This window comes from Zosterops lateralis (assembly GCF_965231275.1).
Source record: "Zosterops lateralis genome assembly, chromosome: 11".
Taxonomy (NCBI): domain Eukaryota; kingdom Metazoa; phylum Chordata; class Aves; order Passeriformes; family Zosteropidae; genus Zosterops; species Zosterops lateralis.
This window is the reverse complement of record NC_139771.1, coordinates 12,913,015-12,926,247: the sequence shown is the minus strand read 5'-3', so window position 1 is coordinate 12,926,247 and position 13,233 is coordinate 12,913,015. Positions and strand designations below refer to the sequence as shown.

Here is a 13,233-nt window from a genome sequence, read left to right as displayed (position 1 = left end):
GTTGGCATGTGAAAGCCGTGGTGGGCAGCAGCACCCCAATCCCCACCAATTCCACCCTGAGCAGCCAAGCTGGGTGTGCAGAGCTTTATTTCCTGAGATATGGACACACGGACAGATGGGCACACCCCGACGGACAGACCACGGACAAATGCAACGGTCACACTCATGCATCCAGCAGGGCCCCCTCACCAGCACAGCACTCTGCCAGTGGTGAGGGGCCCAGGGCCCCCAGCCTGGGAAGGGAGATGGGCTCTTCCCAGGGATGGGGGGACAACTCTCCCAGCCACACAGCTCAGGGCATGGGGGGACCCAGCTCCCCAGTCTCCCACAGGGAATGACCTCATGGGAGGGGAGTCCTACAGGGCCAGGAGCCCCAGCCTGGGGGCAGATAGCAGGTTCCCTCCCTCACCTGCCCCTTCACCCCCTCACCTGTCACAATGCCAGGCCTCTCCTCCAGAGCACGAGGAGCTGGGGGCAGCATGCTGTGCCCCCCACACGATGCTGCACTGCCTGGCATCACCCCTCCAGCCAGAGGGGGCTATGTGGGAGCCCCCAGGAACAGGTACTCCTGGCTCATTCTGCAGGGACAGGGAAAACAAGACCCTACGCTAAGGGGGGGCTGGGGGAGGCATGCAGGGCACAGCATCATGTGCAGGATGCAGCAGCCTTGGCAGGCAACCCTGCCTGGGGAAGGCCCTGCACCCCAAGCTGAGTCTGCCCCTCTGCTTGAGCCCAGCAGCTCCAGAGCTATCTGCCCTTCATGAAGCCATCGAGGACACGGTCACTGCGGTCAGAGAGCCAGTAGCCGGCCATGGCGGCCACAGCACCGATGAAGATGGCAGTGAAGACCATGTCACCCTTGGCAGCCAGCGTGGCGAGGGCACAGATCATCACACCAAAGAACATCTGCTGCAGCACCACCACCTCGTCATCAGTCACGTCATCAAAGAAGCCCTTCTCTGGGGCATCTGCATGGACAACACTTGTGGGAGGGCACAGCTGACCAGCGAGAGCCCCCCACTGTGTCCCACACCCCCTGCCCAATGCCCACATCCCCCTGCATTGCATTAGACCATACCAGGGGGTTTGTCCTCGACGCACTGCCCGTCCCGGCGGATGTGGCCTTGGGCACAGACACAGCGGTAACTGCCTTCTGTGTTCTCACACACCTCCTGCACCCCTGTGCACACTGGCTCCTGGGCACTGGCGCACTCATCCACATCTAGGGGGGAAGGCAGGGCTCAGGAAGGGCTTGGGCAGTGAAGAGGGGACAGTATGGCCCCCCAGTCCATGGGAGGCACTCACCCAGGCACTTGGCTCCATCCCGCCAGTAGCCCTTGTTGCATTTCTTGCAGCGAGCCGGCCCAGCACCCATACAGCCGATGCAAGCCGTAGAGCAGTCTGCCTCAGGGAAAGGAGCCAGAGTTGCTGCTGGAGCTCCTTCCCAGTCCAGCCAGGGTTGGCCCCAAGCAGGGAAGAGCCACCTGCATGAAAACCCCGACCTCCTCCTGACCTCGGCACTCGTAGGAGCCCTCTGTGTTGACGCAGTACTGGTTGGCTCGGCAATGCGCCATCTCTGTGCCACACTCATCTATGTCTGCAGAAAAGATGGGGACAGCCCTGTTGAGCCTCAGCCCCAGGGACGCAGCCCCCACGGCCCTGAGCTCATCCCTGGCCTTCACTCACCAATGCAGCGGTGCTCATGCAGCACCCAGCCCCTCTTGCAGCGAAGGCAGCTGGAGTCTTCGGGCCCTGTGCAGCGCCCACACGCCTGGTAGCACTCTGCAGGCAGGGAGGGCAATGTGGACACAGGCAGGGAGGAGCTGCCTGTACCCGGTGCCTGGGCAGCACTGGCAGAACTCCCACCTACCAGCACACACGAGGTGGCTCTTGTTCCGCGAGGCCTCGTAGTAGCCGTCCCCGCACTCGGCACAGAAGGGGCCCCCGTAGCCCGGGCTGCAGACGCAGAGGCCGGTGCCGCGGCGTGTGCCATCGCCATCGCATCGCCCGTTGCCGCTGCAGGGCTGCCGGGGCCCGCCGGCACAGGCTGCACGGGGAGAGACCAGCCGGCTGGCAGCCGGGGCGGGAGGCAGCAGCCAGGGGGGCCCCTCCAGCCCTGCCAGCACCCCGCTCACCCCACAGTTACTCACACCGGCAGTCCGGGCCGTAGGTGCCGGGCGGGCAGCAAAGCGTCAGCCTGTCCACACACAGCCATTGGAAAAAGTCAGGGTGCTGCTGGCGCCTGGGGAGGGGGAGATACAGCACTCAGCACCCTGCCATCCCTCTGTGCACTCTGCCATCCCCCTGTCCCCAGACTCACTCATGGAACCACCACTGCTCCACGTGCTCCTCGCTCCGCTCCAGCAGTTGGTGGCAGGCGAAGTCTGAGGGGGCACAAACACTCTCCAGCACCTCCAGCAGACGAGTCTCACTGCGGTGACATGGGCCAGTGCGGGATATGACTTCTGGAGCAGCTGAGCTCCCCCAGCACTTCACTGGAGTCACTTACCTGTGCTGGTACTTGGACAGCTTCTCCTCCTCCCAGGCTGTGTTACCCCCTCCAAAGCCCTCATGCTCTGTCCGCTCCAGGCCCTGAGTGCATGGAGGAGTGGCAGTGCAGGCATGGGATCCTCCCAGTAACCCCTTTACCCGTAGGGTTCCACGAGACACATCACCTCCAGGGACCTGCCACCCTCTCCCCTCCTCAGAGCCCAGTCATTGTGCCCCTGGGAATGCTGTAGGGATGCCTCCACTTCACCACTCTCTGGCCCAAGCCACCCCTCTACCGGGCCCTGTCACCACCCTTACTCCTCCGGCCTGTGATGCCTCTGGGCCCCCCAACCACATCACCCCACCCAGGACCCTCTTCATGACCCCTGGACCTGTCACCTCCAGGCCGTGTCTCCCATGTCTGCCTCCATGGGCCCCTCCTGTCACAGTCTCCGGGCCCCAGCTTCTCCCCGTGCAGCGGCCGTGTCACCCCACACCCCTCGGTGCCATCACCCCCCTGTGTCCCCGCGCCGCGGCTCCATCACGCCCGTGTCCCCCCGCCCCGCACCCTGATGAAGCTGTCGGCGAGGCCGCGGCAGGCTCGGCACGGCTCGGCCCCGTCTCGGTGGGGGTCAGGGTCGGCGTGAGCCGCCAGCAGGACCCCCCCGAGGAGGGCGGCCCCCAGCAGGGCCCCCCCCAGGCCGGGCCCCCGGCGCCGGGGCGAGCGCGGCAGCAGCGGCAGCGGCCCCATCGTCCGCCCGCCCCGCCCGCACCACGTGGGCCGCGCCCGCTGACTCAGCGCCCGCCGCCCCCGCCAATGGCCGCGCGCCGCCGCCGCCGGCCCTCCGCTCCCAGCCAATCCGCGCCGCGCCCTGGGCCCGCCCACCCGCGCCTTAAAGGGGCCGCCTCAAAGGCCTGGGGCGGTGTGGCGCGGATGGGCTGCAGTGGGTGACCCTACAGGAACGGGGCCGGGTGGCCGGAGAGCACAGTCTGGTCCCCGCCTGGCTTGGGCGGGGCCCTCGAACATCCCCCCCGCCGCCTCCAGCCAAACCAGGCCGGTTCACCTTCCCTCCCTCCACTCAAACTGGTCCAGTTCCTCCTCTCTGTAACCAAATTTGCCCAGTTCCGCCTCATCTCACTCTAAACTGGTCCAATTTCTTCTCACGCTTTCCCCCAAACCGTCCATACAACTATGGTTTATGTATATAATTACAGTATGTATATACAGTATGTATATAATTACAGTTGCCAACCATCCCCCAATGAGCTGGTCCAGTTCCCCATCACCATCCCAAACTGGTCCAGTTCCCCATCCACCCTCCAACCAAATACTTCCCCTTCGCGACCCAAACAGCCCAGCCCTCTTCCTGTCCCCACCCCCTATACTTCCCCATCATCCCTCTTCGTGCCGCCCCAGTTCACCCCGTCACCCCTTCCCAACCCATCCCAGTCCCTGCTGGACTCAGAGCCGGACTCACACTCAGCAAAAGCACAGTGACGCCTTTATTCCCCTACCGCCCGCTGCAGAGCCTCGGCCACCGCCGCCGCGTGTGGCTCCAGCCAGCGGCCCCTGTGCCGAGCGGGTCCTGCCAGTGCCTGCAGGAACCCCTCCGTCTCGCTGGGCAGAGCGAAGGCAGGGGCTGCCCGCAGCGCTGGGGGCACGGCCGGCACCGAGGCCTCCAGCCGGGCCACCACATAGTGCCCGTTGGCCGCTGCCAGCACCGGCACGGCACAGGACAGAGCTGCTGCGAACACCTCGCAGGGTGCCACAGCGGGGACATCATCAGAGGCAGGGCTGTGCCCGGCCCCAAGGCTGCTCTCGGCGGCCCCGGGCTCTGGCACAACCCTGGCCCCCGTGTCCCACTGGTGTGCAGCAGCCGTGGCTGCCGGAGAGAGGAGGAGGATGATGGTGTCACTGTCACGCAGTGCCCGATGGTGCTGGGCGTGCAGCCAGGGCAGTGGCCCCAAAGCCGCCACCCCGCTGCCACCGCCCGGCGCTGCCACCACCGCCAGCCCCAGGGAGTGCAGAGCGGCCATCAAGGCACACGCTGCCCGCTCCGCCACCGGCTCTGCTGCGTGCACCAGCAGCGCCCGCCGGCCTTGCAGAGGACCTGAGGGGAGGGGGATCATCAGTGCCTGGATCCCTCTAGGCACCCAGTACCCACCCTATGGCAGGAGGCATGCTGGGAGCACCCACGATGGGGGAGACCATCCCCTGCCTCTGTCGCCCGAGCCTGCAGCACCCCCTGTACCCAAGCTAAAGAACAGCGACAGTGGGAAGCAGCTGAGACTACCACTGACATGAGTCCCCCAGTCCCTTGCCGAACCCTTTACCTACCCTAAGGGACAGACAGGATGGGAGGCAGGTTGCAGTCTGCCCCCTCCCACCCCCTATAGGGTTCTCATCCTCTTCTCTGTTTCCCTACACCCCTACTTACCCTGCCAGGCAGGCAAACATGAACTAATCTGGGTGAAGACTCCCTCACTCTGTCCCCTGACCTCCCTAGGATAGACATAGACTGCCCACTCCCCATGAAGCCCCAGGCTCAACCCACACTCACCATTGGAGCCATAGCCAGCCCTCAGGGATTTCAGCCAGCCTGCAGGGAGGAGAGGTAGTGAGGTCCCAGAAGGGGTCTCAAGAGGGGTCCCAGGCCAGGCACAGCTCCCAGAAGTGCACCACTCACCTTTCATGTCCTCCTTCTTCATCAAGAGCAGCAGTAGGAGACAGGTGGCTCCCAGTAGCACCCCCATCCACACCAGTGCCCAGTGGGTACGCAGGTCTGCAGGGCAGGATCTGCATCCACCAAGGGCCCCCGGCACCCAACAAAGGTCTCCAGTGGCTGCACAAGGGGGTCCCCTCCCTCAGCCCTCTATTATTCTTCCTCTCCCCCACCGTGGTTGCCAACACTCACACTTGTGCAGAGGACAGGCCCAGAGCGCAACCCCAGTGCTGTTCAATGGGTGCCACAGCTGTGGGGGACATGGGACAGGGACATGTTAGACACCACCCAGTCTCTGCTCACTGCCCGCTGACTGCTCACACTGACCTGCTGGCACTGCCCCACTGCCACATCCTGCTGCAGAGCCTTCTCCAGCAGCCCAGGGTGCCCTGCTCCCTGCAACAACACAGCAGGTCAGACAGCGGTGCCACCACTGCCGGGCACAGGGGTCCCTGTGTCACCAGTGCCACTGCTGCCAGGACATGGAGGTCCCTCCCTCTTTACCGTGCTGGTGAAGCTGACAAGCGGTGTGCAGGCACCCCTCTCCATGGCACACAGTGAGGCATTCTCCCCCTGTTCCAGCAGCAGGAGGTCATCAGGGTGGCCGGGCAGTGCTCCTGGGAATGTGCCAGGTGGGTGGGTAGGTGGTGAGGGGAGGCCAAGCAGGGCTCCCCCACAGCTGGACCCACAGGCTGTCCCTACCCTCCCACCCCAGCAGTACTCACGGTCCCGCAGGCACTGGGTCAGCCGGACCTGCCCACCGCTCCACACCTGCCCCAGAGAGTGGATTAATAGTGCATGGGGATGATGTGGGGCTGCCTGTGGGGCAGCTGTGGGGCAGAGTGGTGTCCTACCTGCACGCAGAGGTTGGGGTGTGGCCGCAGTCCTCCAAACTCCTGGGGTCCCTGTGAGTGGAAGGGATGCTCCGTAACTGTCACCACCATCCTTCACAAAGTCCCCAGCACCCCACAGAGCCCCACTCACCTGCCCCCTGGCAGGCTGCTGCAGGCCAGGGAGTGGTTGGCAGGGCCCGGAGGGCACTGGCTGCCAGCAGGGCACCAGCTCAGCCAGGAGGTCGCAGGGGGCTGAGAGGGAGCAGGTCAGCACCTGCCCCTCGATGTGCAGGACCAGCCGGCTCTGTGCCCACAATCGCTCCCAGGCCTCAGCATCTGCCACGGCACCAGGAGAGGGGTGTCACTCCATGTGCTGTCCCCTCAGGACCCCCCGTGTCCCAGCCCCCTAGAGCCCAGCCTCAGAGTGAAGGTACCATGAGAGAAAGGGCACAGGGTGGTCCGTAGTGGGTCCTGGGTTTCTGGCCAGACCTGGAATGGGGAGAGAGACAAGAAAAGCATCCATGCTGTGACCGTGACCTGGCTGGCTCTCTTGGGATGCCAGAGGGAAATATGTGGAGCTTGGAGCCCCTCTTTAGTGGCATTCTGCCACCCCCACAGTGCCTGGTCGGATGCTCACCTGCAGGCAGAGGCAGGGCAGCACCTCATCGGCGGGCAGGACATAGTTCATGGGACTACTCTGCTACCAGCAACCAAATGTGGGTCACCCCGTGGCAAATCGCCCAGCAGGATCACCCAGGGGGATCTGCTCTCAGGGGACCCTCTCCCAGCACACTGCCTATAACACAGACACGGCTTCTCGGGAATGGGGAGGAGGGCAGTGACTGGAGAACAGACAGGGTGGGGGGGGTCAGGGAATGGGGTGCATACTCACTGTGGTCACCGCACGCCCCGGCCCACTGGTGCCATGGCTGTGGTTGTGGTAGAGCCGGAGTGTGTAGCTGTGCCCTGCTGCAGCCCCTTGCACCTCCACAACCACCTCCTTCTGCCCAGGGAAGACCCGCAGCCTGGGCGCTGTATCAGAGGCAATTCAGGTCACCCAGCTCCTGGCACGGCCTGCCCAGCACCATGGCACAGGGCATGGCATCCCCAGGGTCCCTCTCACCCCAGGTATCCACTGCCAGCTCTCCCCAGGGGATGCAAACCGAGGCAGGGTGATGCCAGCACCTACCTTGGCACTGGGGGACAGCAGCCTTTGCTGCAGGCCACGAACAATCTGTGGGGACAGCGAGTCAGTGGGCAGGGGGGGCTGAGGCCACTGCAGGGGACCTGCCGGGGCTCACCTGGCACCCGCTGCTGCTGGCTCAGCCTCTGCCGGCCCCGTGAGTTCATGTACGCCGAGACGTGGAGTTCAGAGCCCAGCGGCGCCTCAAAGCACCGGAAGATCACCCAACCCTGGGCAGGAAAACCACCACCCCACTGCGGTGAGGCACCGGCACCGCCAGCACCCACCCAGCTCCCTGGGGCACGGGAACGGGACCCCCACACCACAGAGATGTGCTGATGCCAGCGCCCACATCCCCAGCGCCCAGGGACTGACAGTGTTGGGACACTAATCCCCAGTGCCCCGCATCTACATACCACGGCCCGGCCACGCAGCGTGGGGCCCAAGGGTGCCCAGACCTCCACGGCCACACAGCGGGACGAGGCGTACGCATGCCCGGAGAGCAGCAGCAGCCCAGTAACGTTGGGCTGGGACGAGGTGGCCCCAGTCACTGGTGACCACTGTCCCCCATCACCGCTGTCCTCTGTCCCAGAGGCGCCTGGCTGCGCGGAGAGGGGGGACACGGTGGCAGTGCTGGTGGCAGGTGACAAGGCCAGGCGCACACGTGCCTCCAGGCAGGGCACACAGGCCGCGGGCTCGGCGCAGCGCAGGGCCGGCTCCAGCCGCAGACGAGCCAGGGCCAGCCCGTGCCCGGGCCCCGGGGGCTCTGTCCCGCACAGCACATCGGTGTCTGGGGGGACAGAGAGGGCAGCATGAGGCTGGAGTCCCCGTGCCCCGGGTGGGCTGGGGGCCACGGCAGGGTGGTGGCACTTACCCAAGAGGCGGCAGGTGAGGCCCTGGGGAAGGCAGGGGTGAGGCCGGTGCCAGGTGCCCGAGGCCTGCGCGCTGATGACACCAACCCACCTGGGAGCAGGCCAGGCTGTCGCGGGGGTCCCCACGGCCACCCACCGACCCCACCACCAGCACCAGCAGGAGCTGCCCCAGTGCGGGCATGGTGGGGCCGGGGCCTCGGGGTGCCCCGGCCCCACGCTGACACTCCCCACCGGCCTCTCCCGGCTCCACGGGCCCCGCCGCCGCCGCCGCCGGCTCCTGCTTCCTGCTCTGATCCCGGACACCCGGGCCTGGCTGGCGTCAGTAACCGCCCTGGGGTGGGGCCTCCTGCTCCCGCACCGACCGCAGAGGGCTCCGCGCTCCGTCCGGCCCTCCTGGGGAGGGACTGGGGCCCCGCAGGGACGGGCTGTCCCCACGGCACGGGCGCGGGGCCAGGCCGGCCCCAGCAGAGGCTGCGGGACACGGTGTGGCCCCTGTGCCGGTACAGGCCGTGCCCGCCCGGGTGTCTCGTCTGTCCGTGCACAGGAGCACCGGGCAGCCCCCGAGCCTCCAGGGCACCAACAGACCCCCCCGCTACACCAGAGAGACAACAGGGCAGGGTGAAATTACAGCTTTATTGCTTCCACCCCAGACCAAGTCCTGCTGGCATTGTCGAAGCAAAGAGCAGGGCCAGGCTGTGCCCAGCACCTGCTCCTCTAGCACCTGTGCCTGGGCAGGGCAGGGAGCCTCCCCATCTCTCGGCTCTTTCCTGCACCATCTCAACCAACTCCTTTCTTGGCTGCGGTGTCCAAAGGGGCTTCTATGGGCTCTCCTCTGGAGCAGGTCCCTGTGTGGGAATAAAGCTGCCCCTTCTCAGGGCAGCATCTCCACTCCTGGCCAGAGATGACCAGCTGGATGCTCGCTCCAGCCCCAGCAGCACACTCCATGACTGAGGCCAGCCCTGCTTGGACCCCTGCAGCCCCTTCCCGGGACACCCATGGGCCCCCCTGCTGCTGCCGCAGTGGGCACACGCTCACCTGAGCCCCGCCTTTACCTGGCAGAACCCCCGCCCTCACCGGGGCCTGTGCCCAGCCCTGCACTCCCTACAGCCACGCCCAGCTCAGGCCCAGCCTGGGCACTCAGGTGCCAGAAGCCGCCCCGGGGGGCCGGGGCGGAGCACTGCCCTCCCCAGCCCGCACCTCCAGCAGCCGGTGCAGGAGGCCCCCCACCCTGCCCCGACGGCAGCGGCGAGGGGCCGGGGGGCTGCCCCGCAGGGCGCCCAGCAGACCGGGCAGCTGTCGGGGCAGGCGGTAGGTGGGCAGGGGCCGAAGGGGCCGGGGGACATCGCGGGGGCTGCAGAGCCGGCTGAAGTACGCCAGGACCCACCCGCCGCCGCGGCCCGCCGCACCCAGCTCCCCGTGCAGGCAGGCCATGGCTGCCCCAAAAATGTCGTGGGCATCCCCGGGCGTCCCGTCGGCCGTCCCGACCTGCCAGCGATGGAAGAGCCGGGCACTGCCCCGGCTCCAGAGGAGGAGGACGGTGCCACGCTGGCGGCCCACGCGGCCCCGCTGGGCGTACAACCAGGGCAGGGCGCCCGCCTGACCCAGGCCACCCGCTTCCCACAGGTCCAGGCGCACGTCGCAGCCCAGCCCTGCGCGCAGCCGCTCGGCCAGGGCGCAAACCAGCCCCAGGTGCTCCTCTGAGTCTGGCGAGTACAGCAGCAGCACGGGGCGCCCGCCAGGGACACCTGCAGGATGGAGGGGACAGTAGTGACAGCTCAGCTCCGTGTTTTACTGGCATCCCCTGGGGACACCCTGGCGTCCAACATCTGCCATCCACGACCCAGGGACCCCCTGCAGCCCAGGAACTGGCACCCCTGGCACTCCACCCCTTCTTGCCTCCCCCCTGCAGCCCCCTCGGATGCTCCTCACCATCATCTGGCCTCCAGGCACCGCGGCAGTTGAGGAGCAGCACAGTCACCACCAGTCCCAGTGCCAGCACCAGCCCCAGCAGCCCGAAGTGCCTGCGGGAGACTGGAAGAGGGGCAGTAAAGAGGGTGTCTGCCCATTTCCACTGCCCCCTGAGTCCCCTTCAGGACCCCCTCTCACCATCGGGACAGAGCAGCTGCTTCCGAGCAAAATGCACGTCCGAGCGCCACACCTGGGGAGGGGGCTGGGTAAGAGGGGGATCATGTTGGGTCCCCCATAGCACAGATGGCAGCACAAGGGTCGCCTTACCAGCACGCAGCTGCCCAGGATCTGCACTGGCAGCAGCAGCACCAACTCCCCTGGAGCAGAGCCCTCTGGCTGCAAAGCACAAAGGCAGGGTCAGTGTGGGTCAGTGCACACCCTGTTCCCCCCAGCCCTGCACCACCCACCTGTGTGACAGTGTAGAGTGGGGCCTCGGGTTCACACTGCGCCCCCCGGCGCTGGCACAGGGCTGCACTGAAGGCTGCAGGGATGCGGGAGGTGAGGTGCAGGCGCAGCTGGAGCCCCCAGACACTCACTGAGACACTCCAGGCAGTCTCTGTGGCCACCAGAGAGAGAAAGAGCAGAGATTGCAGGATACTCAATAGGGTGAGGGGTGCAAGGAACCCCAGGGAAGGGCTGTGCTTAGCCCAGGGCTGCCTCCTGCCCATAAGGCTCACCTGGCTGGTGGGGACACTCCACATGGCTGCTGTTCTTGTAAGAGAACTGAGAGAAGGTGGGATCAACAAGGGGCAGGGTGAGCTGCTCTCACCCACCAGAACCCCCCAACCCCTTCTGAGATGGTGCCCACCCCCCCCACAGGGGCTTACTCGGAAGCAGAGCTGGGGATGCACATCCACCTTGTCCAGTATGTACCTCTGGAAAAAATGGAGAGCATATCACCATTACCATCTTTGACCCACACAACCCACAGGCACCCCAGTGCCCACCCACTGTCCTAAAGAGACCCTGAGATCCAGTGGATGCCACAGCCAGTGGCATGGTCCCATATCCTGTAACACCTCAAGATCAAGAGCCCTCACCTGCTCATCCTCACTGGCTGTGGAATTAGGGATGTCGTGACAGGGGGCAGCCTCATCTGCTGCTTCCCTCCAGCAGAGGGTGGCCCGTGGGTGCAGGGGGCAGCTGGCATTCAGCACCATCACCATCTGGTCCTTGCTGCTGGTACTGTAGTCGTGGAAGCGCACCGAGGACCACAGCTCGGGACCATCTGTGGGCCACCACATCAGTGGGGTGGGGAGACACCGAGGGACACCCCTGGGACTCAGCTCAACACCCCCACAGGCACCAGGCACTCACAGGCATCTGGCCGGTCACGGAAGGGGCAGTGTTTGCTCCGTGGGCTGTCGTGGTGGGAGTAGGAGGCCTGGAGCAGCAGAGCAGGATGGTCAGGACAGGATATGCCCCCACCCCCCATGCGAGGGCAGAGGAAGGAGCTCTGGTGGCTGTAGGGGAGGGCAACCCACCTCAATGCACAGGCAGGGCACCAGGAACTCGTACGGTAGTGAGATGTGGTGGCCTCCCGGCACCAGCACCTGCAATATGGAGGGAGCAACAGCTGGCAGGGATTGTGTCCCCCAGTCTGGGATGGGGGTGTCGGTGGGCAGAGCCATTACCTGCTGGTGGAAGGGCCGAGGCAGCTCCTCACACTCCAGGGCCAGCTGGTGGCACAGCCGCACCATGAGGGGCGGACCCGCGGGCACCCACACCTCAATGGCTCGCACCTCAGGCACCCAAGCATGGGTAAAGACTGGCCCTGCAGAGCAGGCAGGGCGTCAGCTGGTGCCGGCGTCCTCCCGGGACACCTCCCAACCCCTTCAGTCTCACCAGGTGGCTCGGCGGTGACCAGATGGCTGGAGCTTAGGGCGAAGCCCCGATCTGGGATGGTGTGCAGGGAGACGAGGACTTGCCGCCCGCTCTCTGCCGGGAAGCAGTCGAACTGCACCTGCCACTGCGAGGAGCGGAGGGTCAGCGGGGGCACTCCGGGCCCTGGTGTCCCCCGGCTCCACCGCGCACCGCAAACTCACCGTCGAGCTGCCCGACGCCCGGCGTCGCGGCCAAACCCGCAGCCAGCCAGCCCGGCTGGAGCCCAGCTCCAGGAAGGTGAGCTGCAGTTCCCGGACATCGCCGAGCTCTGCGAGAAACCGGCGTGGGGTGCCGACACGGGTTAGGGGGAGGAGGTGCGTGTCCCTGCCGCGGGGATGCCCGGCCCCGCCGCCCCCGCCCTACCTGAGGTGGGGAGCGCCAGGCGCACCCGCAGGCAGGGCTGGCAGGGCTGCGCGGGCAGGCACAGCCGGGCACGGCTCAGCGACAGCGCGGGCGGCTCCAGCGGCGGCCCGGGGCGGGAAGGGCGGCGGCAGTGGGGGCGGCTCAGCGTCCTGTCGGCTGCAGGAGGAGAGCAGACGGGGGGGGCGTGCGCTGGGGTCCCGCAGGCAGCAGGAGCCCCGGGGACTGGGGGTGCTTGGAAGGGGGAGAGCCCCGGGTTGTCCCGGGAAGGTGTACTCGGAAAGGAGGTGCCCCGGGGATCCAGAGCCCTGGCACACCCGGAGCCTCGGTGATTCGGAGTCCTCGGAAGCGGGAACCCCTGGGGATCGGGAGTTCTCGGAAACAGGGAGCCCCGGCGATCCGGAGTCTTTGGAGGAAGCGGGGAAGCCCAGGGGCCAGGAAGCTTCGGGGATCAGGAGTCCTCGGAAGGCGGGGTGCCCGGTGCCCCGGAAACCGGGAGCACACCCCCCCCGCCCCGTCCTCCAGGAGCCAGTAGCCGCGGGCAGGGGAAGCCCCCCCATCCCGCCGCACCCCGGGGCCGGTATGGGCGGGCAGGAGCAGCCCCGCGCTGACAGCCCTGCCCCGCCGCTACTCACCGGTGGCCCGGCACTCCTGCAAGCAAAGAGACGGCGGTGAGCGCGGCGCCGCCCGGCCCCACCTTCCCCCGCCACCTCCCTGCCCCGGCGCTCACGAAGTTGGCGGAGACCCGGAGGCGGGTCACGGCGGCCCCGGTCCCGGACGGTATCAGCAGCAGCAGCGCGGCAGCAGCAGCAGCAGCAGCAGCGAGCAGCACCGGGCGCCCCATGGCCGAGCGCCGCCGCTCCCCGCCCCGCCCCGGGCCGGCCCCGCCGCATTCCTGCACCGGCACGTGCGGCCCCGCC

The 13,233-nt window shown here is 66.8% G+C and overlaps 3 protein-coding genes across 5 annotated transcripts; all 3 read right to left on the bottom strand.

Annotated features, from left to right (window-relative positions):
• Positions 1–584: 584 nt before the first annotated feature.
• Positions 585–3,241, bottom strand: CRELD1 (cysteine rich with EGF like domains 1; the record flags this gene model as incomplete). The annotated part of the gene is made up of 10 exons (XM_083869232.1): positions 585–968; positions 1,079–1,222; positions 1,306–1,401; positions 1,514–1,597; positions 1,687–1,782; positions 1,871–2,047; positions 2,151–2,242; positions 2,321–2,431; positions 2,510–2,592; positions 3,059–3,241. 10 exons carry the CDS (start codon positions 3,239–3,241, stop codon positions 748–750), a joined length of 1,287 nt encoding a protein of 428 aa, XP_083725358.1. The 3' UTR covers positions 585–747.
• Positions 3,242–3,984: 743 nt separating this feature from the next.
• Positions 3,985–8,425, bottom strand: IL17RC (interleukin 17 receptor C). Of its 3 annotated transcripts, none has more exons than XM_083869216.1 (17): positions 8,193–8,425; positions 8,104–8,125; positions 7,646–8,019; positions 7,348–7,459; positions 7,236–7,280; positions 6,939–7,078; positions 6,684–6,746; positions 6,481–6,535; positions 6,198–6,382; positions 6,068–6,118; positions 5,939–5,984; positions 5,718–5,830; positions 5,541–5,609; positions 5,406–5,463; positions 5,178–5,273; positions 5,052–5,090; positions 3,985–4,601 (listed from the first exon to the last, which is right to left on the bottom strand). In XM_083869216.1, exons 1-17 carry the CDS (start codon positions 8,280–8,282, stop codon positions 3,994–3,996), a joined length of 2,166 nt encoding a protein of 721 aa, XP_083725342.1. In that variant the 5' UTR covers positions 8,283–8,425; the 3' UTR covers positions 3,985–3,993. The 3 variants fall into 3 exon arrangements, with proteins under 3 accessions (XP_083725342.1, XP_083725343.1, XP_083725344.1); XM_083869217.1 differs by having other exon boundaries at positions 6,684–6,743; positions 8,193–8,424; XM_083869218.1 differs by having other exon boundaries at positions 4,309–4,601; positions 5,537–5,609; positions 8,193–8,424.
• An 813-nt stretch (positions 8,426–9,238) lies between these two features.
• Positions 9,239–13,206, bottom strand: IL17RE (interleukin 17 receptor E; the record flags this gene model as incomplete). The annotated part of the gene is given in 17 exon segments (XM_083869282.1): positions 9,239–9,846; positions 10,031–10,132; positions 10,208–10,259; positions 10,337–10,405; positions 10,477–10,625; positions 10,747–10,792; positions 10,897–10,944; positions 11,110–11,297; positions 11,387–11,453; positions 11,554–11,622; positions 11,704–11,843; positions 11,915–12,038; positions 12,115–12,221; positions 12,317–12,472; positions 12,949–12,964; positions 13,044–13,164; positions 13,166–13,206. Coding segments are annotated over 17 exon segments (2,103 nt in total).
• Positions 13,207–13,233: the final 27 nt, after the last annotated feature.

Bases quoted from the DNA above. Each gene is read 5' to 3' on its own strand.
- IL17RC (XM_083869216.1), bottom strand. From the start codon at position 8,282: ATGCCCGCACTGGGGCAGCTCCTGCTGGTGCTGGTGGTGGGGTCGGTG. The intron at 5,464-5,540 runs GTCAGTGTGAGC...TGTCCCCCACAG, and splicing joins CAGTGGGGCAGTGCCAGCAG to CTGTGGCACCCATTGAACAG. The intron at 5,274-5,405 runs GTGAGTGTTGGC...CCTGCCCTGCAG, and splicing joins GGCCTGTCCTCTGCACAAGT to ACCTGCGTACCCACTGGGCA.